Source organism: Ichthyophthirius multifiliis (genome assembly GCF_000220395.1).
Source record: "Ichthyophthirius multifiliis unplaced genomic scaffold scaff_1120509251332, whole genome shotgun sequence".
NCBI classification, from domain to species: Eukaryota; Ciliophora; class Oligohymenophorea; order Hymenostomatida; genus Ichthyophthirius; species Ichthyophthirius multifiliis.
This window is the reverse complement of record NW_004085977.1, coordinates 87,122-110,289: the sequence shown is the minus strand read 5'-3', so window position 1 is coordinate 110,289 and position 23,168 is coordinate 87,122. Positions and strand designations below refer to the sequence as shown.

The 23,168-nt window shown below is 14.5% G+C and overlaps 4 protein-coding genes across 4 annotated transcripts, besides 33 other annotated features; 2 read left to right on the top strand and 2 right to left on the bottom strand. All coding sequences in view use genetic code 6, as the record gives it.

Moving 5' to 3' along the window:
- Window positions 1–55: 55 nt before the first annotated feature.
- Window positions 56–96: a microsatellite.
- Window positions 68–110: a microsatellite.
- A 136-nt stretch (window positions 111–246) lies between these two features.
- Window positions 247–276: a microsatellite.
- Window positions 277–706: 430 nt separating this feature from the next.
- Window positions 707–746: a microsatellite.
- Window positions 747–985: 239 nt separating this feature from the next.
- Window positions 986–1,043: a microsatellite.
- Window positions 1,000–1,043: a microsatellite.
- A 122-nt stretch (window positions 1,044–1,165) lies between these two features.
- Window positions 1,166–1,205: a microsatellite.
- A 583-nt stretch (window positions 1,206–1,788) lies between these two features.
- Window positions 1,789–1,874: a microsatellite.
- Window positions 1,875–2,639: 765 nt separating this feature from the next.
- Window positions 2,640–3,368, top strand: IMG5_183560 (hypothetical protein; the record flags this gene model as incomplete). The annotated part of the gene is made up of 2 exons (XM_004027395.1): window positions 2,640–3,094; window positions 3,155–3,368. Exons 1-2 carry the CDS (start codon window positions 2,652–2,654, stop codon window positions 3,366–3,368), a joined length of 657 nt encoding a protein of 218 aa, XP_004027444.1. The 5' UTR covers window positions 2,640–2,651.
- Window positions 3,369–3,438: 70 nt separating this feature from the next.
- Window positions 3,439–3,489: a microsatellite.
- A 411-nt stretch (window positions 3,490–3,900) lies between these two features.
- On the bottom strand, window positions 3,901–5,572 carry IMG5_183550 (spliceosomal protein, putative; the record flags this gene model as incomplete). Its single annotated transcript, XM_004027394.1, has 5 exons — window positions 3,901–3,918; window positions 4,125–4,134; window positions 4,877–4,960; window positions 5,069–5,364; window positions 5,427–5,572. Coding segments are annotated over 5 exons (552 nt in total), but the record flags the coding sequence as incomplete, so codon positions are not given.
- Window positions 4,656–4,703: a microsatellite.
- Window positions 5,179–5,232: a microsatellite.
- Window positions 5,188–5,232: a microsatellite.
- Window positions 5,224–5,268: a microsatellite.
- Window positions 5,573–5,948: 376 nt separating the features above from the next.
- Window positions 5,949–6,013: a microsatellite.
- Window positions 5,972–6,018: a microsatellite.
- Window positions 6,011–6,052: a microsatellite.
- Window positions 6,011–6,054: a microsatellite.
- A 43-nt stretch (window positions 6,055–6,097) lies between these two features.
- Window positions 6,098–6,182: a microsatellite.
- Window positions 6,134–6,176: a microsatellite.
- A 361-nt stretch (window positions 6,183–6,543) lies between the features above and the next one.
- Window positions 6,544–6,585: a microsatellite.
- A 1,679-nt stretch (window positions 6,586–8,264) lies between these two features.
- Window positions 8,265–8,306: a microsatellite.
- A 420-nt stretch (window positions 8,307–8,726) lies between these two features.
- Window positions 8,727–8,779: a microsatellite.
- A 419-nt stretch (window positions 8,780–9,198) lies between these two features.
- Window positions 9,199–9,231: a microsatellite.
- Window positions 9,232–9,961: 730 nt separating this feature from the next.
- Window positions 9,962–10,019: a microsatellite.
- A 552-nt stretch (window positions 10,020–10,571) lies between these two features.
- IMG5_183540 (phosphotyrosyl phosphatase activator, putative) lies at window positions 10,572–11,821 on the top strand (the record flags this gene model as incomplete). The annotated part of the gene is made up of 4 exons (XM_004027393.1): window positions 10,572–10,917; window positions 10,991–11,208; window positions 11,283–11,592; window positions 11,732–11,821. The coding sequence occupies exons 1-4, from the start codon at window positions 10,582–10,584 to the stop codon at window positions 11,819–11,821; spliced, it is 954 nt and encodes a 317-aa protein (XP_004027442.1). The 5' UTR covers window positions 10,572–10,581.
- Window positions 11,601–11,691: a microsatellite.
- Window positions 11,605–11,725: a microsatellite.
- A 75-nt stretch (window positions 11,822–11,896) lies between the features above and the next one.
- Window positions 11,897–11,950: a microsatellite.
- Window positions 11,951–12,081: 131 nt separating this feature from the next.
- Window positions 12,082–14,019, bottom strand: IMG5_183530 (kinesin motor domain protein; the record flags this gene model as incomplete). Its single annotated transcript, XM_004027392.1, has 2 exons — window positions 12,082–12,991; window positions 13,052–14,019. Coding segments are annotated over 2 exons (1,878 nt in total), but the record flags the coding sequence as incomplete, so codon positions are not given.
- A 266-nt stretch (window positions 14,020–14,285) lies between these two features.
- Window positions 14,286–14,325: a microsatellite.
- Window positions 14,326–14,507: 182 nt separating this feature from the next.
- Window positions 14,508–14,560: a microsatellite.
- A 3,337-nt stretch (window positions 14,561–17,897) lies between these two features.
- Window positions 17,898–17,932: a microsatellite.
- Window positions 17,933–22,021: 4,089 nt separating this feature from the next.
- Window positions 22,022–22,070: a microsatellite.
- A 277-nt stretch (window positions 22,071–22,347) lies between these two features.
- Window positions 22,348–22,402: a microsatellite.
- Window positions 22,403–22,683: 281 nt separating this feature from the next.
- Window positions 22,684–22,725: a microsatellite.
- Between the last annotated feature and the right edge of the window lie 443 nt (window positions 22,726–23,168).

Genomic DNA, 23,168 nt, shown 5'->3' with positions numbered 1-23,168 from the left:
ATAAAATAAATAAAATATAATATATAAATAATATGAATTTATTATTATTATTATTATAAATTATAATAAATAAATTATATGAAATAAAGTATAATATAAAGTATAAAATATTAATTAAAAATAATTAATTTATTTGAAAAAATTTAAATATAATTTATAAATTAAAGTTATTTTATATAAAAATTTGAAAATTATATAATGATAATAAGTATAATAATATTAATATTTTTATATGAAAATAATTCTTAATTTATTATAAATAATTTATAATAAATATTTTTTATTTTTATATAATAAAAAAGAATTTATATTCACTATATATAAACAAATATTTTAATTAAAATCAAAAATATAAAGAGATAAGTTTGCATATATATATGTGAAATATTATTAAAAAAATATAAAACAAAATATTTAAAAAATAAAAAATTAATTTAAAAATTAACTACATATATAATAAATTAAATATTTTTAATTTCTATTCTTAATTTCTGAATTTTTTTTTTTATATATTTAATTTTTTTTTTAATTAAATATAATATACTATTTTATTAAGTTTTGATATATATGTAAATATTAATACTACTATGCATTAAAATATAATAATTATTATATGTTTAAGAATAATATTTTATAAAAAAATTATTTATTACAAATATAAAATGTTAGTCATTTAAAGAATAAAATTATACTTTAAATTTTAAATATTATGATAAATATAAAAAAAATTACATAAATCTAAAAAATTTAAATTTATAAAAAATATATATATATTTTTTATTTTTTTTTAATATAATGAATGTAATTTAGAATTTTCGAAGTTATATTGACTTTATTAATTATAAATTATTTGCTATTTTTTTATTTAAAATAATAAAAATATTTCAAATTGATAAAATATATAGGCAGAAATATATAATATTAATAATTTATAGGAATATTTTAGTAAATATTCTCTTCATATTAAAATATTTAAAAAAAATATTTTATAAATGTAAAATATAAATTTATAAAATTAAAATATATAAATTCAAAAATTAAAAGAAAAAAGAAAAAATTTAATAATATATATTATATAAAAATAATTAATTAAATATTTATACATTTTTATAAAATTAATTTTATAAAAAATAAAATTATAAAATAATAATAATAATATAAATGGATAAATTTAAAAAATAAATAAATTCTTAAAAATAATTAAACTAAATTAAAAAAGTAATTAATTTATTCAAGATTTTAATAATAATTCTAGTTAAGACAGATCTTTTAAAGATTTTCGTATGATTTACCATACCCCTGAATAACAAAAGAAAATTTAGATTTCTTTAAATGCTCCTTTAATAAAAGATTAAAAAATTATATTTTAAAAATTCTAAAAAATTAAATGTAATGAATTTATTTGAATGTCATATAATTTTTACTTGAAATATACTTTTTGAAAAAATTAATAAATATATATAGATATATTAATAGTTATATATATAAAAAAATTAAATAATTTCATTTTTAAATTATTTATTTTCACGTAATTAATAATATAAATATTTTTTGAATTTTATGATTTTTGATATATAGAATATATAAAAAATCTATTTATTTGAATTTTAAGTCAATTATTATTTATTTATTAAGCTATAAATAAAAATAAAAATAAAAAATTTAAACTATATATATATATAAAATAGATTTTATAACTAATAAAGATAAAAAATAAAATTTTTAAATTTATTATTAATAAATAAAAAAAAAATTAAATAAATTAAAATTTTTATATATAAATATTTATAATATTTTATAATAAACATAATATATATACAAATTTAATTTAATTAATAATGTATAATAAAGATATTTATACAAATTTAAATTAAATCCTTTTCGCTTATTATATAATAAATAAATTAATCATTCATTCGTTCGAATCGCATAAATTGCATATTTATAATTTAAAATCATCATATTAAATTTAGTTAATTACTAATTATATATAATTAGATATATTAATAATATGAGATAAAAATTTATTATAACCTAAGAAAATAAAGTTATCTATAACTCTAATTTTCAAACAATATAATATACATTATTAATATATTTTTATTAATATTTTAATTAAATTCATATAATATTTATAAATTAAATAAAAAAATTTAATATGTATTATAATTTATTTAAATTTAATTTTTTTTTTATATAGTTTAATTTTTATTTTTTATTTTCAAAAATAATTCATATATTTTAATATTAAAATCACATAATGTAATGAGATTAATTATTTTAAATAATTTTTATATCCATTTTATTTTTAATAAATGAAACTATAGTAATAATAATATTTTTTTTAAATAAAAATAAAAAATATTATTGTAATACTAACTTATAAAAATAATAATTTAAAAAATAAAAGGACAAAATATAAATAGTTTAATAATAAAAAAATGAAAAACGATTATTAAAAATTAGATATTCCTTAAGATTGGAAAATATCCAAACATTTTTTCGGTTAAAGAATATATTTAGAAGAAGCACATAAAAAAATACAAGAAAATCCTGAATAACTCCGTTAAATATTAAACCAATTATTTTAAGGCATAATTAAAATAGGTTAAGAATTAAATAAAGATTTACTTGTATTATATTTAGATTATATGGAATAAATATATATATTTATAAGTTCTCTTTAATTAAATTTTTAAAAGACAAGTTGTATATTAGAAATATCAAATCACTTGTATTGCAAATCATTTTAAAATTTTTACAATAGTGATTAATCTTTTAATCTTCTAAAAGAACTTCTTGTAAGACATTCTTTATTCAAACCTCCTGATTCTATTTAAATTTTCGATTTAGATGATATTAAAGAAATTTCAAATTTCTTTTTATATACTTTTTATAGGCATTATGATTTATATTTTTTTGCTAATACTCCTAGTATTAATTTTGAAGTAAGGACTTTTGATATTTTTAAATCTAGATTTCCTTATACAGATACTTTGGCTGAAGCTTAACCCGTTGCTAGAACTGAAATTCCTTTATTATAATAATATTTAGTTGATAAAGAAACTGGATTAACCCCTGAATAATTAGAAGAGTAATTTATATTTATTTTTATGTATTTACGTTTTTTTTTGTTTTTTTTTTTACAAATAAGAATTATGAAAGGAGATAGTATACATATGGTTCCTGCTAAAAAAAGAGAAGAATGGATGAGATTAAAGAAAGAAAGAGAAAGACAAGCGAGAATTGATAAAGTTATAAAAAAAGAAGTGGAAAGATTAAATATTATATTTGAAGAAAAAATAAAAATTTAAGATGAAGCTTTCTTGGAAGGTGTAAATGCTATAAAAAATCCAAAAAAAAAATGAGTAAAAATAAAAATAACTTGATATATAAATACATATAATTGATAATTATTTTTATTAAATAAAATAAAAATATATATAATATTAATTATAAATTATATTAAATTATATTATTTATAAAATTTTTTATACAGTTTTATATATATTTGCAAAAAAAAAAGAAAAAATCTTATTATATTTATAATTAATAATTTATATATTTTTGTTAAGAATATATGTTTACTATTTATATTAAATTATATTTTATTTATTTTTTATTTATATATAATATATAATTACTATTTTAATTTTTTATATTAATTTAAATTTATTTTTAACAACAATAATTTATTATAAAATTAAAATAATATATATATTACTTTGTAATAAATGATAAAACCAACACCATCACCTATTTAATCAAAATCTGCAAGATCATATAGTATGTTAAGTTCGCGTAATTAATCACATAATTAATCTTAATAAAATGAAAATAATTTATAATAAATAGCCCAAACCGATTCTTATAAAATTCCTTTAAGTATAAATAATTAGTTCATTAATAATAATAATACTATTATATTGAATAATAAAAGTAAAATATGTATAAAAAATTAAATAAGTAACAATTCTGGAAATCTTTTAACTTTTTAAAATAATAATGATGATATATTCGAAGATCAAAATTAATAAAAAAATATAAAGTAAATAGGAAATTAAATATAAACATAAAATCATATTAATTAACTCTAAACATCAAATAATTAATAAAATTATTACTTAGAAAAAACTTATTAAAAATAAATATAAGAAATATAAAATGTATTAAATAAAGTTATAAAAGAGAAAAGGATATTAGAAGAAAACAGAAAACAATAAATAATTGATAATTAAAATTAGTTAAATGTTATTATGTATCAAAATTAAAAAATCGATTCATTATTATAATAAAATAATTTATTAAATTAGTAAAAAGCTTAATATTAATAAAAGACATAATAATTGGAAGAATAATAGGCTAAATTTAACAAATAAATTTATAAAAAAATAGATGAATGTATATAATAAAGGATTTCATAAGCTATAAATTAAATATCTAATATTTATAGTTAAGAATTAAATTAGTAAAAAAATAAAATATTAATTTTTAAAATTTATTTTATTAGATTACAGGCTAAATTATATGAAAAAGATCAAATAATTCAATACGAAAGAAAAATTAGATAAGATATCGAAGCTAAATTATGTAATATTTAGGAAAAAATATGAAAACTCTATTTTAAAATAACAAAAATGTAAATAATCTAAAATAATTTTATTTTATTAAAATTTTATATTAATATAAAAGTTTAATTTATTTAATAATTATTAACTTTTTTTAATCATTTAAAAATGATAAAAATATATTATAAAAAAATATACATTAGAAATTAAATACTATATGTATAAATAAACATCAAATTCTAAATCCTTTTCAAAATTTGGCATAATTAATTTTTAAATATGAATCTTAAGTAATATGAAAATTTTACAAACCATGTAAGGCTACAGTAGCTTAATCTTCGTTTTCAAATTCTATAAATCCTACTCTTCTTGCAGAAATAAGCCTTACTTCCCTTTAATTTTGGTTTATTATTTAAAATTTATAAAATAAAAATAATTTTTTTTTTTTTTTTTGTAACAAAAAAATATGTTTTTTTATATGTTTATATAAATTTTATTACTTAAATCCAGGATATTAACTAAAAAGACTCATTAAAATTTCAGACGAAATAAAAGATGGTAAATATTCTACCATTAAAACATTATTAGGTTCATTTAATTCAGTTACAGCTTATTAAATTTATTATTATAATTATTATTACTATTATTATTATTATTATTATTAATTTTCATGTTTTTATGCTTAATTTTCTATTTTTTAATCTAATATACTGTTTCTTTTTAATTTCTTTTTTGGAACCCATTTTCCTTCTAATTTATCTAAAATTTCACTTCTTGATTTTGAAAAATTTATTTTCTATTAAAAAATATATAAAATAAATATTAATTCATATTTATTAATATTATTATATATAAAACCAAATCTTTTCCATAAAATAAAAATCCATGTAACATTTTTTTTGCATTCGTTGCTGCTGTAATATCTTTGAAAACAATCCATGCTTATCCTCTTAATGTATTTTTTTTCTTTATTACTATTTCTAGTATTTCCCCAAACTATTAAAATAAAAAAAAAAGTCCATATCTTATGTCTTTTTATTTTATAATTTTTAAATTATTAGTAATTATTTTATATTTTTTTATAAAATTATAAAATGTGATATATAATTTTTAATTAAATATTTTATTTAACCTTCTGGTGTTGATTTTTAATTTAAATTATTTATATATAATGTTTCTTTTGGAGTATTCCCTACTAATTCTATACTTTAATTATTCATTTTTTTAATAATTTATATATTATTTTCTTAATTTAAATATCTAAATAAATCTTAATATAAAAAAAAAATTAAAAATTTATAAGTTTTATTTTATATTTATTTAATAAATATATAAATAATATTTGTGTAAAATAAAACATTTAAAAGAAATAAATTACAAATATATATATAAATATATATATATATATATATTATATATATTTTTTACTATATATTTATATATATTTTTTTTTATTACTTTTTTATTATTTTATATTAATTTTTATATCTAAATATATATATTATTATAATTTTCTTTTTTCTTATACCTTTTTTTTAATTATTATTTAATTTAATATACATTAATTTATTTATTATCTTTTTAATTTATATATGTTTTTTTTATTATTATTTATAAAGATTAATTTTTTTTTTAATTAATTATCTTAAATTTATTAAAAATACTTATATATTTTTCGTTTTTTTATATTAAATATAATTTTAAAAGGCCAATTTTAAATATTTTATACATATATTTAAAGCATATTTTCATAATAATGATACAATTTAAATAATTTCTTTTGTCTTATTTAAATAACTATTTGACTATATAGAAAATTATGTTTTATATTAATAATACTCAAGATTTTATTTAATAATTTTTATTTATTTTCTCAGAAATTATTTATAATAATCAAGATTTAATGAAAATTGAAGTAAGAAATAATGAATATAAAAAATATCCTAATATGTAAATATAAAAATTATCTTTATTTTATATATATATATATATATATATATATATATATATATATATACCATATTTTTATATAATATTATTATAAATTTTATTGTTTATTTATTAAATATTATAAAAATACTATTGAATAAAACAAATATTTTTTCATAAAAAAATATGTAATATAATTATTTTTTTTTTTCATCATGATGAATTTTATATATTATTATTTTATTCGTATTTTATAATGTTTTTTGACTTAATATAAAGTATACTTTTTTTTTAAATATATGTATTTTTATTATTTTTTTTTTTTTTTAATAGAATGAAAAAATTTTATATACTTATATCTTAAACATTAAGTAAAATATTATGAATTTTAATTTCAATAATAAAGTAATTTTGAAAAAATGATTTTTAGTCTTTTTTAATTTTTAAAATTATATTCATTACTACAAAAATCAAAAAATAAAAAATAATTAATGTTGATTATAAATTAAAAAAAATGTAAAAAATAAATATAAAATTAATTAATAATATATATGATATAAAGGTAACTTTTTTTGTTGGTTATCGAAATTTTACAATAATTTTTGTTAATATTTTAAGAATAATAATTATGCGTTCAAAAATATTATTTTAAAAATGTTTATTAAACTAAATATTATTATTTTAGAAAAACATAAATAATTATATAAAAAAAAAAGATAACACAAATAATAAATTTAATAAGCATAATCATAAGATTAAATTATAATCTAAAATAGTAATTATAATTAGAAATATTAAAAAATAATTATGTAATTATTATATAATTAATTAATTAATTAATGATCGAAATAATTTTTATTAATTTAAATTTTTTTAAAATCATAATTTTGCATTTATTTAAATTTTCTCAAAAAACAAAAAAACAAAAAATAATTGCACTATTATTATGATACGAGTATTTTATAATATATATAAATATACATTAAAAAAAGCTAAAATAGATAAGTATATAATTAAGCAATATAAGAAAATAATTAAATAAAAAAATTAAGATACATAAAAGAAAAGTATAATAATAAATAGTTAAATAACAAAATATAAAAAATAATAATAATAATAAAGAAAAAATAAAAAATTAATAAAATTTTTTTTTTAAAATTAAAAAAAAATGAAGTAATTAATTAAAAAGTCTAAGAATTATACCTAAAATAATTAAAATATTAAAAATAAAAAAGTGAAAATGGATAATAAAATAAAAGATAAAAATATAAAGAATGAAAATTTACTATAAGATTATTAATTATTTATTGAAAAAAGTACTAACATTGATACTAATAGTTCTCATGATTTTGATAATAGCTTTTTTGCTAATTCTTAGAATTTTTCTTAAGAAACATAAAAAGTTAAATAAGATTTAAATCTTAATAAAAAAAAATATAAATATCCTATAAATAAAAATTTATTTTAAGACAGCTTATAATTGTTTGTTTATTTGAATGATTACTAAGATTAATAATTTTAGTTAAAAAAATAAATATAAGAATAATCTTTTTAAACCAATAATTTTTTGTTTAAAATCAATAGTGACGTTACTAATCCTAAATCTAAAATTATTAAGCTAAATTAAGATTCAAATAACTTTCACAAATTAGTTAATAAAGTTTGATTTTTTTTTTTTACATTTTTGTTATTTTGTTATTTATTATTATTATTAATTATTATTTTTTTCCTCAATTTCTAATAAAAAAATTAAAAATAAAAGCATTTTATATTTTATTTTATATATATATTGTTTTTTATAATTTTATTAAAGAAATAATATAATTAATTTTCATAAGGTTTTTTATGTTTTTATTTATTTATTTACATTGTGCTTTAATTTTACAAAATAATAGTTCCTCTCATTTTAAATTTTTTGAAATCAGAAAATATAAAATAATTTTTTTTGATAGAATATTAATTGATTAAAAATATTTATATAAAATAAATAGACTTTTTAAAATTTTTCATTTTAATCCATCATCATATAATTTTTACAAATAAAAAAAATTAAAAATATTTATATATATTTTAAGATTTTCTTAAAGTATAAAAAGAGTCCTTCAATATTGAATATATAGCTATTTGTAAAATATAAACAATTTTTAAATTTAATAAAATAAATGAATTTTTTTTAAAATAAAATATTATTTAACATCTTTTGTTTAAATTAAAATGTTAGTTATATAATTTTTAAATAATATATTTAAATTTTATTAATAATAACTTATTTTTTAAATAATTTTTTTTTTTTATAATAAAGTTATAATATAATTTTTATAAAAATTTTTTAATTAATTATTATTATTGATAATTATTATATTTTAATATCTTTTTTATATTAAAAATTAGTAATTAAAGATAAATGTAAGTAGTCGCAGATTATAATTATAAAAATAAAAGAGAAGAAGTACTAAATTAACAAGCAAATTCTATTTAAGATGTTATAAATATACTTTAAAATGTAAAAGATATAGCTGATAAATTATTTACAAATATTTTAAATGAAAATGGTTCATTTTATTTATTTATACTTAAATAAAATATTTAAATTTTAATTATTATTAATAGTTGAAGTTGATGGAATTCAAACAAAGAAATAAAAGTCTAGCGATGATGAAAGTAATTAAGAATAAGATGAAAATGCAATTGATTTAGAATGAAAAATAAAAATAATTTAAAAAAAAGAATAATTAGTAAATTTTATAAGAAAAATATAATTATAAAAAGAGAAAATGTTAAAAAAATATTTATTTTTATATTAATAATTTATATTATAAAATAATGTAAATTTATTAAATTATTAAGTATTATTTTAAAAAATTTATTACTAATTTTTTATATTATTTTATTTCATTAAAATACAATTTTAGATTTGCTTTTTTTTATCGTTTTTATATTGCCTTTTTATTTTATTTTTTATTAATTAATCTTTATAAAAATTTATATAAAAAAAAAATAATATTAAAGGAATACAGAAAATAAATAAAATGATAGATATAATAATGTTAAAAAATCATAAAAAAAAATACAATTTTTGTTGATTTAACTTTTAATTTTATATTATATAAAATTATTTATAGAAGTTTATTTAAAATAATAATACCATGCTATTATTCATTTAAATTTTTGAAGAAAAGAGAATAGACTCAAATAATAAATATTCTTAAATTTTGGTGTATTAATAGTATATGGACTATTTTCGAATGGTTTTTCCCTTTAGTTATTAATTAGTAAAGAAAAAATTAAAAAAATGTGAAATATATATTTAAAACATACAAAAAAATTAGAATATTCTTTTTTATATTGAACATAATTTTATATATATATTTGACATTCCCTGATTACTAAGGCTCCTCGGTAATTTTCGATGCTACTGCTTTAAATATTTATTAAAAACATCAAGATTCTATAAATTCAGCAGCAAAAAATGTATATTTTATTATATATAAAAAAATGTATATTTTATTATATTAAAAAAATAATAATAAAAAAAAAGCTTGAATCAATAATAGAAGAAACAATATTATTTTTCACAAATCAAATTTAAAATTTAATATAAAATTCATTTTTACCAAGTAAATTAAATAATTCAAATATTTATAATATAAAATTTATTTATTTATTTTTATTAGAAGCTTAAATGTTATTTTAATAATTCATTACTAAAAGTATATTTTCAATAAACAATGAATCTCCGAGCAAAACAAATTCTATTGTGATAAATGCTGAAAATGAAGAAAATTTACAAACTTAATGATCAAAAAATATAATAAATTTTATGAAATATATAAAAAATATAAGAATATATAGAAATTAAATTTTAATTTTTCATTTATTTATTATCCATTTTATATTAATATATATATATTCAAATTATAATTTTATATTTTGCTTTATTATAATAAAAATCCTAAGATTAAAATAATAATAGAAGAAAATATAAATAATTTACACTGTATATAATATAAAAAAATAAAGATTTAAAATTCTAATTATAAACAAAATTATTAATAATATAAATATTAAATCAATAAGAAAAAAAATGTCTGAATAATAATAACTATAATAATAATAATATTTGCCTTATAATTAGTAAGAAAATAAATATGAAGTGCCTTCAAAACAGCTTAGATTAGAACAAGATGTAGAAATATTTAAAAAAACTAAAACATTTGCCGAATATATGCAATTTATATGCGATATGCAATAGTCTATAAAATCAAAGAAAATATCTTAAACCAATAATACTGGAAAATTTAACAAAATAATTGAATATTTAGTAAATTTAGAAATTTTATTGAAATAAACTCCTCCAATATAATAACCAATGCGTTTTGGAAATAAAGCTTTTAAAGATTGGCATTAATAAATGTGTTTAGTAAAAAAAAAAAAACATAAAAAGAATAAATAATATTATTTATATATTTAAATTTTATTTTATTTAAAAAAAGCAAACAGACTCATTTTTAAAAACTCTTCTTCCTGAAAATTTATAAGGAGCTATAATAGAATTAAGAGTTTATTTATTTGATTCTTATGGTTCTAATGTAAGATTAGATTATGGAACAGGACATGAAATGGCTTTCTTATTTTTCCTTTTGGCTTTAAAAAAACTTGGATTTTATGATAATAATGATCTAGAAGAAGTTTGTAGATTTGTATTTTATAAGTAAGTATTTTTTTATTTTTTTTTATTAAATAATCATTCGATTTTAATCAATTTCCTTTTTTTTGTATTAAAAGATATATTGATGTAATGAGATAAATATAAGTTAGTTATATGCTAGAACCTGCTGGTTCTCATGGAGTTTGGGGATTAGATGATTATCATTTTATTCCTTTTCTTTTAGGAGCTAGTGAGCTAATTAATAGTGATATAGTCCCTTCACCTTCAGATATTCATAATTAATAATTATTAGATCATTATTAAAATGAATATATGTATTTGCATTGCATAGATTTCATCAAAAAATAAAAAAAAGGACATTTTCATGAGCATTCGCCTATTCTTAATGATATTTCAGGAGCTGCAAATTGGAATAAAGTTGCTTAGGTATTTTTTATATATATATTTATAAAATTTATAGTATATATATATATATATATATATATATATATATATATATATATATATATATATATATATATATATTTAATCACACTAATATTTATATATTTATTATTTAAATAAGGGAATGATTAAAATGTATTAAGCTGAAGTTTTATTTAAATTTCCTGTTGCTAAACATATATTTTTTGGTTCTATTTTGCCTTTTGTTTGAAGAATTTCTTTTTCCTTTTTTAGAGTATAATTTGGTATACATTTTTTGTATGAATAAGAAAATAGATTTTTTATTTTTAAATAAATAAAACATTTAATAAAAAATAAATATTTAATTTAAAACAATAAAAATTAATTATTAACAATTTTTTAAAAAATATTTTTAAACATTTATATAAATAATATCCAAATATATTTATTTAAATAAAAAAAATAATATTAACTCACAAAAGAATATATACAAATAATAATAAAAAAAAATCATTTTTTATTAGCAGAAAAACCAAAAGCTGTATTTCTTAAAGAAGTAGGAGCAAGTGAATTTTTAAAAGGCGGTTCTTATTTTTTACCTAAAAAATTATTATCTCTTTAAGCAATATAAAAACTATTAAACCTACTATAAGGTGAGCTACTATTATTATCCTAATACCTTTAATTATTATTTTTGCAAAATTTAACTTTTTCAGCGAACTTTAAAGTACGTAAATTTTAATGAAAACTTAATAGCAAGGTGAAATATTCACCATCATAAGAGTTTTAGAATTCCTCCAAGATAATTTATAAATAATAAGTTAATTAGAGTTTCTATATGGTATAAAGCTTTCTTATTAGATAAACTTGTAATAACATTCCTAAAGCGGTTAAACTTTTATTTATATTTTGAGTTTCCTTTAACCTTTCTCCTTCTGCTTTTGATAAAGATAATCTTTCTGATCCAGCTAAATCAATTAAGTTAAGAGCGCCTTTAATAATTGGTTAGTCTCCATTAATAGCTCCTTTTCTAGAATTATAACCGTCAATTTTCATTTGAAAAATGCAATGAGATCGTGAACTATAATCATTACAATGAGTTTCGGAAGTCTTTCTTTTTTCATATCCAATTTTTAAAAGTTACATTATTTATTAAGGGCCATTTTCTATTTTTATCTCTTTTACTTCTTCTTTTTTTCCATCTTTATGTAATAAATCTTATAATATTTCGTTATATATTTCACTCAAACTTATTTTTATTACATAATTCCAATCATATGCTTTCATCTTTTCCATTTCTTAATATATATATTCAATCGAACGGGGGATTATCCCCCATTTTTAATATTCTTCTTCACCTTACATCGTATATGTTTTTCCTGTGCCTGTTGGTCCGTATGCAAAAATACATACATTTTACCTTTTTTTTATATATACATATAAATTAATATATAGGTAAATGTTTTGTTTGTTCTCTTACCCATCCAATACTGATTATATTAACTCTTATAAATTAGAAAAAATTTCAGATTAAGAAGAGAATTCGTCAAAGATATTTTCAAATTAAAAAGAATAACTTTTTATATTGTTTTGAGATTTTATATGACTTTAAGGAACTAATAATTTCAAATTATGTGAATTTTAAGTTTATATAATTTATTCGTTTTAATTTTCTTAATCATATTTGTATTCTTAATTATTTTATTTATTAGATTCTATTTTTTAAATTTCTTGTTCATTTAAAGGCCTTATTCTACAATAAACTCTAATATTGCCTTTTAAAGTTTAAAGCTTTTCATTTAAGTTTTATTTTTACTAAGTAATTTAAAATAAATACTATTCTAATTAAGGAGTTATTTAGTTTTCTTAGATTTTTTATTTAGTTAATATATTTTAATCATAAATTTTATTTTTTAACTTGAAACCCTATTCATAGGAAGATTTTAATTAATTTAAATTATTTTCTTATTATTAATTGCTTTATTATTTTTGCAAAACAATTTATCTATTTTGATTAAGAATTTAAATAATATTTTTTTGCTTTTGAATTAATACTGTTTTGTTTTCTAATTATAGATTTTATTTGGTTATTATTTCTTCGGTTTCTTTTTCGAATTTGTTTTTTATTTCTTTTGTTTATTAGTCTATACTGTTTATTTTTTATACATTTTCATTTATTTAGTTAAATAATGTTTTATTATAATCATTTAATTTTAATTCTTCGTAATCTAGCTAATTTAAATATTGTTAATACATTTTTATTGATTAAAGTAATATATTGTTTTAGGTTTTTAACTCAAGTTTTTTATCTATTGGTATATTTTAAGTTTCTTTTACTTATTTTATATTTGTAAGATATTATGTTAATTAAGTTTTTTATTAATCATATTCAAATGATTAATCTTATTCTTCTTCTTTTTTTATAGGGATGTTTAAAAATGGATTTTATAATGCTTCGAGCTTTTATATAAAAATGTTTGTATTTGATATAGTTTTAATATCATTACTATTATTTTATAGTTAACTTTGTTTTATAAATATATTTGATTATAATAAATTTTGTTTTTCCATATTTTTTTTATATATTAAAATGATAATATTTATAAAATAAAATGTGTTTAAAAAAGCCCTTTTATATAAATTCAAATTTCAAAAATCTCTTTCTTTATGTTTTTTAATTACAATTTAAATAAAATAAGATATTGGGGGCATTGTAAATATTTTTTTTAATTAAATTTTTGTATTTAATAAATAAAAAAAGTATATTTTTTTAATAATATGTAAATTTATTTGTACTTATATAAATTATTTTGATTTTATTTAAAATAAATTTATTATTTTATTTAAATTTAAAATTAAGATTAAGATTTTTTTGTTTTTGTTATAAAATTAAAAGTTTTTTGTTATAATTAATAATTAAATATATAAGATTATTTATTAAAATTTTAAACAAATTTAATAAATTAAAATTTTAATTATATTAATAAATAGAATAAATGATATATATTGTAAACAATCAATTATTTATAGAAAAAGATTTTTTTATTGAAGACCTATAACATGATTCTTTATCTAAGCTCTAAGAAGAATATAATAATAATACGATAGAAATAACTTTATTATAATAGGAAGATAATTCTACATACAAGTTAACATTTTTAGAATAAATAAATAAAGAAATTTCATATGAAAGCCTATTAAAATCATTATTTTTGTGTGAAAAATTAGATAATTAGTAAAATTCATTAAACATAAAATTAATTCCTTTAGGAAATTTCTAATATATAATTTTCAATAATATTAATATTTATAAATTTGATAATTATATAAAAAAATAATTATAGCTCCAAAAAAAACTATAAGGAAACATTACAAACCTTAATTATATAAATTTTTTATTAGAAAAATGCATTTAAAATACGGGAAAAAAATTAAAAATAAATAATAAAAATGCCAAATTAATTAACTTATAAAAAAATGACTTTTAAGAATAAGTAATTAAAAAAATATTTCAAATTTAAATTGAAGGATTAAAAAGTGCTAAGCTTACTTAATAAATTCTAAATTAAATTCAGAATTTAGAAAATATAAAAAGCTTTATTTCTGATTCTAATGAAATTTAAATATGGGATGAATTTTTAAATTAAAAAAAGGGATTTTTCGAAGAATTATATATACGAAATTTAAATTATTCAGTAAAGAAAAAAATCGAAAATAATTTTTTTGAATTTTTTAAAAATGAGAATTTATTTGAAAACTTAAAATTATTAGACTTAAGTGGCAATAATATTTCAGAAATAAAGTTTTAAAAAGAAAATAATTTTAAATAATTAAAAAGGTTAATTTTAAATTCTTGTAAATTTACTAATATTGATACTATATTTTATAATTAAAGCTTTTCTGAAATTAAAGAATTATATTTAGCAAACAATAGAATAAGTTAAATTTAGATTTATGAAAATTCTCAATTTAATCTCCAAATGTTGACTTATTTAAACTTAGAAAATAATAAAATTTGTGAAAAATCGCTTTAAGTTATTTTTTAGTCTAAATGTTTTGAAAATCTAAAAAAATTAATTTTAAATAATAATATCATTAAACAACTTTCATTTGAAAATTTTTAATTAATAAATCTTCACTATTTAGACTTAAATAATAACAAAATTTAATAAATAAACGATACTGTAAATATTTAATATGTTGATTTATATTAAAATGAGATTTCGTAAATTTCTTCTTTAAACTTTTAAAAATGCAATCTTAAAGATAATAAATTTTAAAATAAATTTTTATTTTATTGAATTAATATAAATGTAAGAAACTTATCCTTAAAAATAACAAAATAACAGAATTTATTATAAATGATTAAAATCAAAACCTAATGTATTTAAAATTAAGAGAAAATAATTTAAAAAATATAAATTAAATATTAAACTTTAAAAATCTTCCTAATTTAATAGAACTTGATGTATCTCATAATTTAATTAATGAATTCCCTGAACATTTAGATTAATTAAAATTAAAAAAGTTAAGTATAAGTTATAATTTATTAAACTAAATTGATTTTTTATTTAGTTTAAATACTTTAAAATTCTTAAATGCTTGTCATAATTAAATTCATGAAATATAAGCAAATAATGAAGAAAGTTAATTAGAATATTTAAATATTTCTTTTAATAAAATTAAATTTATTTAAATTAATTTAAGATTTTTGAAAAAGCTTTATTGTGTGTAAAATTAAATTTAAAAAGTTAACTTTTAAAATGCTTAAACTATCGAAGAATTATATTTAGGTTCTAATAAAATATAAAGTTGTTAGTTTTTGGAAATTATTTAATTTTAATTTTAAAATTTAATCATATTAGATTTATATTCAAATGAAATTAATAATATCTAACTAAATAAATTAATTACAAATGAGTTTTTTTAAATGAAATTTAAAAAATTAAAAAATATAAATTTGATGGAAAATCAATGCAACTTAAATGATTTTTTGTTTTTTTAAAGATTTTTTGGATTTGTTAGTGAACTTAATTTCAATAAAAATTAATTTGAATAAAGCGTTTAAATTTAAAATTTAAGTTTATCTTCTTTAGAAAATAGAATTTAAATTTTTTAAGCTAGAGATTGTTTTTTATTGTGTGAAGGTACAAATTTAATATTATAAAAATTAAAATTTGCTAGAAAAATAGATTTAAGTTTTAACTAAATTCATTTTATTTAAAAGTTCGAAAATAACTTTTTGGAATATTTATATTTAAATTCAAATTGTTTAAAAAATGAATCTTTAAAGAACATTTTGATATCTTAAATTTAAAATATTTAGGAAATTTAAATAATATAAAATTCAATTAAAGACTTTAATTTTGAAGAAGATTTAAATATTAATTTACCAAACTTAAAAATAATTGATTTATCAAATAATTTAGTAAATCAATTATATTTAGAATAAATTTAAAGTAAATGTGTTTTTCCCAAATTATAGAAGTTAGTATTTAAGTAAAAAATAACTTTAATAATATTAATTTGACATTTTTTATAAAATTTTATAAAAAATAGAAAAAATAATATCTTATAAATATTCAAAAATATTAATCTGCCTTTAGAAATCAATTTTATAGATTTAAATCTTAAAAATAATTCTTTAAATAATTCATAGTGTGAAAATATTTTTAAATGCAAAAGTTAAATATTATAGTCTTTAAACTTATCAAATAATAAATTAACAAGTTTATTTGCACCTTAAGAAATAAATATAGTTAATTTAAAAAAACTTGATTTGAGTTTAAATTCTTTAAAAAGTTAAGCAAGTGAATTTATCCTTAATTAAAATAAATTAGATAAACTTTAATTTTTAAATTTATCAAAAGTAGAGATAAGATAATTGCCTTAAGAAATCACTCTAAAAAATTTACATGTGCTTAATATTTATGGGAATTTAATATAAAATTTATTTGAAAAAATTCATATTTATACATAAAATTGTTAAGCCCTTCAAATTTTGTATTGAAAATAAAAAAAAGTATATATATTATTTATTTAAATATATTTTTTTAAATGAAAATTAAAATAAAATATTATTTTAAATTTTCATTTTTATTTATCAATATTAAAAAATTATGAAACAATTTTTAAACATTTAGAATTCAGAATTTAAATGAATATATAAAATATTTTATTTATATTTTGTAATTTTATATTTGAATTTCAAATTTATTTTTTTTAATTTATAAAAACATTTAAATGTATTTTTATTTGAAAAAAATAAATAAAATGCTTAATAATAATCAAAAAAAAAATGCTTATAAAAATATAATAATATTTGAAAAAATTATATATTTAATAAAAATTTTATTTTTAAATATTTTTTTTTTATTTTTTTCAAAATTCAAAATTATATAAATATAAAGCGAAAAATAAACCTCTCAATAAAAATAATATTAATTATAAAAAATAAAAATGTAAAAATTAAAAAAGTATATTGAGTTTTTACTTAAAAGTTAGACAGAAAACGAATAGGAAGAAAAATTATCAATAAAAGATTTAAGAAAATTATTAAATGAAAAAAATCTTAAAATTGAAATAGAAGAATTCTATTAAATATAAAATTTAAGCTATATAAAATCTGAGTTATAAGGTTAAATTTTATTCGAACTTTATTTGTAATATTTAAAAATAATAACGTATGATGAAAATAAGACTGATTATAAACTTAAAAACGCTTTTGATAAAAAATTAGCTTTGTTAATAGAAAGCAATTATTTTACAATAGATTAGGCAAAAGATTTATGCATATATCTCTAAAAAAATATAAAAGATATAAGAAAATTAACACTTATAGAAAAGGAAAAAGATTCTCTTTTTATATATGTAATAAGTTAAATAGTAACTTAAAATTAATAAAAAATATCAAGAGAAATAATTAATATAATATCTTTAATTGGAAGTACAAATAAGGAAGAATATATATAAGTAATAATTGATTTATACATAGAAAAAAAGAAGGAGAATATAAAAATGAGTAAAATAAAAGTTTTTAATAGTTAAATATTATACAGTTTGAATGTTATAATAATATAAATAATAAATACTAATTATTAAGAAAAAGAGAAAAAAATGATAAATTATTTTTTATAAAATTAGTTTAAAAAAATAATTAATGAAAATAGTAAAAAATATGCTTAATTTTTTATTAATTTTACTTTAGATTTTTCCTCTTAAATTTATTCTGGTGAATATTTTGTTTGCATAATTATTTTTTTGGAACTTATTAAAATTATCAAAGCTTAATACACTTAAAAAAGTAATACTTTTATACTTGATATGATTAAAAATATTCTAGTAAATGTACATTAAGAAACTTAATCAATAATTGGGTATTCCTAAAAAATTAAAATAGGATATGTACCTGCTAAAAATAAGAAGCTTTCGAAACATAATAATTATATGTTTTGCTGTCTATGTGAAGAAACTGGATTTTGTGAATTAAAATTAAATGAATATAATACTAAAGAATAATCAGAAGATTAATAAGTTTTTGGGTTTTGTCAAAACTGTTTTGGGATAAATAAAGGAGGCTTAAAAGATTTAATAAACTTAATGTAAAATGAATAAAGTGAAAGCGTTTTTAGATAATCTTTAAGTTTTTATTTAAATGAACTTTATTTTAACTTTGATAACTAGAATTTTTTGGAATCTAAAAATTAATTTTTATAATTGATTAATCCTAATGAGAAAAACAAAAAATCAGAAGAAATAGGAAATTCAATAAATATAAAAGAAAGTGTTTTGGAATTTTTAGAATTTCTTTACTAAGCAAAATTATGTTTCATGTTTAAAATTTAAGACGAAATCCAATTTTTAATTAAACTTTTGTGTGGTCTAACAAATGATAATTTAAGTTAAGTTCGTATAAAAGTATACTTTTTATTTTATTTTATTTTATTTAACGAAAATAAATAAAGGCTTTAAATATTCTTAGTTTATTAGATGAATTTAATAGTAGTGATATTTTTATATAATATTTAGAATTAAGATTAAAAGATGAACTTCTTTCTGTAAGATTAAGTTGTGTGAAAATATTAACTAGCATGTATTAGAGTATGCATTAGAAAGAATAAGAAAAAGGAGATATAGAACATAAAAATAGCTAGAAATATATAGAATTAATATTAAATAGGATAAATGATAAATGCTTTTAGGTAAGAAACGGAGTGTTTGATTTTATTTATGAAAATATAGAGGAATTTGAAACAGATATAAAAGTAAAAATAGTTTAGTAATTGTGTAAAAAAAATTAAAAAAATGATTAAGAAATGAAAGTTTTATATAAAATTTTATTTTAGAATAATTAAAACTAAGATAATGTATTAAATTATAAAGAATAAAAAAATATGGAAAATATTATTTTTGTTATGAAAAATGTTCCAACTTTAACTATTGATATTTTAATTAAATTATTTAAATTTAATAATGATATAAATATTAATGTCTATTTTTAATTAGGTCTAACTTTTTGTGAAAACTATATTTTGGATTTTTAAGAAAGAAAACATATTCTTAATCTATTGGAAGCTATTTCAAATATACATTTAGATTAATAAGTAGGAAAAGAATTAGAAATTCTAATGTCTTTTATTAAATACTTAAATCAAAATAAATAAATTCCTTAAAATCAAAAATAAGAAAACACTGATGCAATAGTAAAATTGATTGATATTTTAATAAATTTATTAATAAATAATGTTTTTATTAATTCTATTTAAAATAACAAATTAATATCTTAAATTGAAAATAATGTAAGATAATTAATAATTGAAGAAGGCTCGGTTGTAATTTTAAAAAGATTAATAAATTTGAGTGCTTTTGCTGTAAAATATTAAGAAAACTAAAACATTAAAAATATTTATTTCCTTTTTTTAAAATGTTATGAATTTTTAAAATAAAAGTAAAATCTTTTTTAAGAAAAAGTTGAATAAAATCAATAATAGTAAATCCATTTTGACCAAAATACAAATTTTAATATTATAAAAAGTCTCTATATAATATCTATTTATACTTTCCATTTTATAAATAATGCTTTTAAGTCTAATGAAATAAGTATTTTTGATATTGAGAATGTGATTTTATTTTTTTTATAAATAAAAAAGGAATTCCCAAATTAATATTTTAGCGAAAGTTTATAAAACACAAGCCTTGATTGTATTTCTATATTATGGGAATGTGAATATAATATTGTTTTTAATAGCAAAAATATTATTATTGAAATCCTTAATAATGAAGAGACAAACGTCTTTACACAAATTTTAGCTTATAAAGTTTTTTACTAATATGTATAAAAACATGTGGAAAAAATTAATATTAAATAAGAAATAATAATGGAATGTAATGGAAATAATGAAATAAATGAAAATTAAAAAAATAATTTATCTTTAGAATATGAACATATAACAAATGTTGTAGTAGAAATATTATTCGAAACTTATTCTAAATGGATTTTAGATATAAACAGCTAGGAAAAGAATATTTGTAAATAGATTGTTTTATAAATTTTAGGAATTTTATGTGAGAATAATTTTATTCATTTTTAATAATTCGGAAAGTTTGTGATTCCTTTGATTTGCGATCAGGATGAAATAGTATAAAAGTTTGCTTTTAAGATTATTTGCGACGAGTTTTTAAAAAATGAAGGGTGTGTAGTTAATGTTTTTAAATAAGGAATTTTAAAAAGTATTTCTCTTATTAATAATTTATATAAACAATTTACTATTTTGAATTAGGAGAATGTTTCTTTTTACGAAAATATAAATGTATTTTTTTTAAAGTAAAAAAATGATTGTTTGAGTAAAAAAATTTAAGAAATTTTATAAGAAATTTAAGAGTTTAATTATGAAGATTATGAAGTCGTTTTTTTTTGTTGTATTATTATTATTAGTATTAATTAAACTTCAAAATAATAAATTTTTGGTTTTTTATAAAGTCTAAAATCAATTATTAATGTACTTTTTAATGAAGTCTATTCTTCGCTTAAAAAAAATAATAAATAAAATCGAAATGAAGGGGCTTTTTTGAAAGCTTCTATTTTATTAATGCTTATTGTTTGTATGTAAGTTTTGATTATTTAATGTGATTTTGTTTTTGGGAAAAAAAATAATATACATATTGACGATTGTTTAGATTAAATTGAATTTTTTTAAGAAAATGACCAAGATGAAGAAGACTTTAAAATATTTTAGAAATTTTAATCTAATTAGGCTTTGAATTATTTTACTTAACTTTTTTTGAAAGATATTGCTTAATTTGATATTCTTGATGATGGAAATACATAAGTCCTTCGAAAAAAAATAAAATCACTTTTCTATTACAAAGTCTAATTTGAACTTTAAAATTTGTTTGATTTACATTTTTTGGATAATAAAGATGGTTTTTTAAACTCAGATGTTAAAAGAGTTAAAAAAGGATAAAAATAAAAAATGTAAAAATAAAAAAAAGATAAAAATGATTTTGAAAATATTTATACTTTGTAAGTTCCAAATTAAAATTCTAATCAAAATTCAAGATCAAGAACAAGATAACTTTCTGTAAGAAATGCAAGTAAAAAAATAAATTATAAGGAAGAAGAAGAAGAAGATATTTATTGAATATTTTTTTATTTATATAAATAAACATTTTTTTTACTTGATATTAAAAAAATATAAATTTAATTATATATTACTATAATATTTGTGTATTAGTTTTTTGTTTGAATATTATAGTTTTATTATTAAAAAATAAATAATATATATATATAAATATAAATATATATATATATATATATATATATATATATATACTTTTTTTTTATTTAATATATTTTATATTTTATATGATTATTTAATAAATTTAATATTTAGAATAATTATTATTTTTATTTAGTTGAAAATAGAAAGACATATCAGATAAATTTTTAAAATATTAGCTAAATAAACAAATTATATTAATTTTTAAATATAAAATTATAAATATATATCAGTAAATAATTTAAACAAAGTAAATTTAATTAATATTCTTTCCAAAATAATTATTTTTAAAAATATAAAAAATAAAGTAATATCATTTATAATCATTTTTTATTAATATATAAAAAAAAAAATTATAATAATAAAAAAAATAAATGATAGATCTTTCAAAATTCAAACAAGAAGAGGAAGAATATTTAAAAGAAAGTGAAGAAGGTGCTAAATACTATTGTATAAAGATGTTAAAAGATAATTAAAAAAAATATATTTCAAAAACATATACAATCTAAAGTATAATTCAAGAATAAAAAATAATGCAAGAAATAATTATAAATCAAAAGCTTTCAAATTAAAATAAAAATATTCTTAAATGTGAAGGCTATACCCGTTCAATAACTGAGGACAAAAAAGGGAATAAAATTCAAAAAATTCATATAATATTAGAAGACGTAAATTAAAATTTAAAAGAATTAATAAATCATAAAAGTTTTTGCCCAAGTAATTAATTTTTTACTTTTCAAGAACTATAAAATCACTATCTTGAATTAATAAAAGCATTTTCATGGATGCAATAAAATAATATATGCCATAGAAGGATAT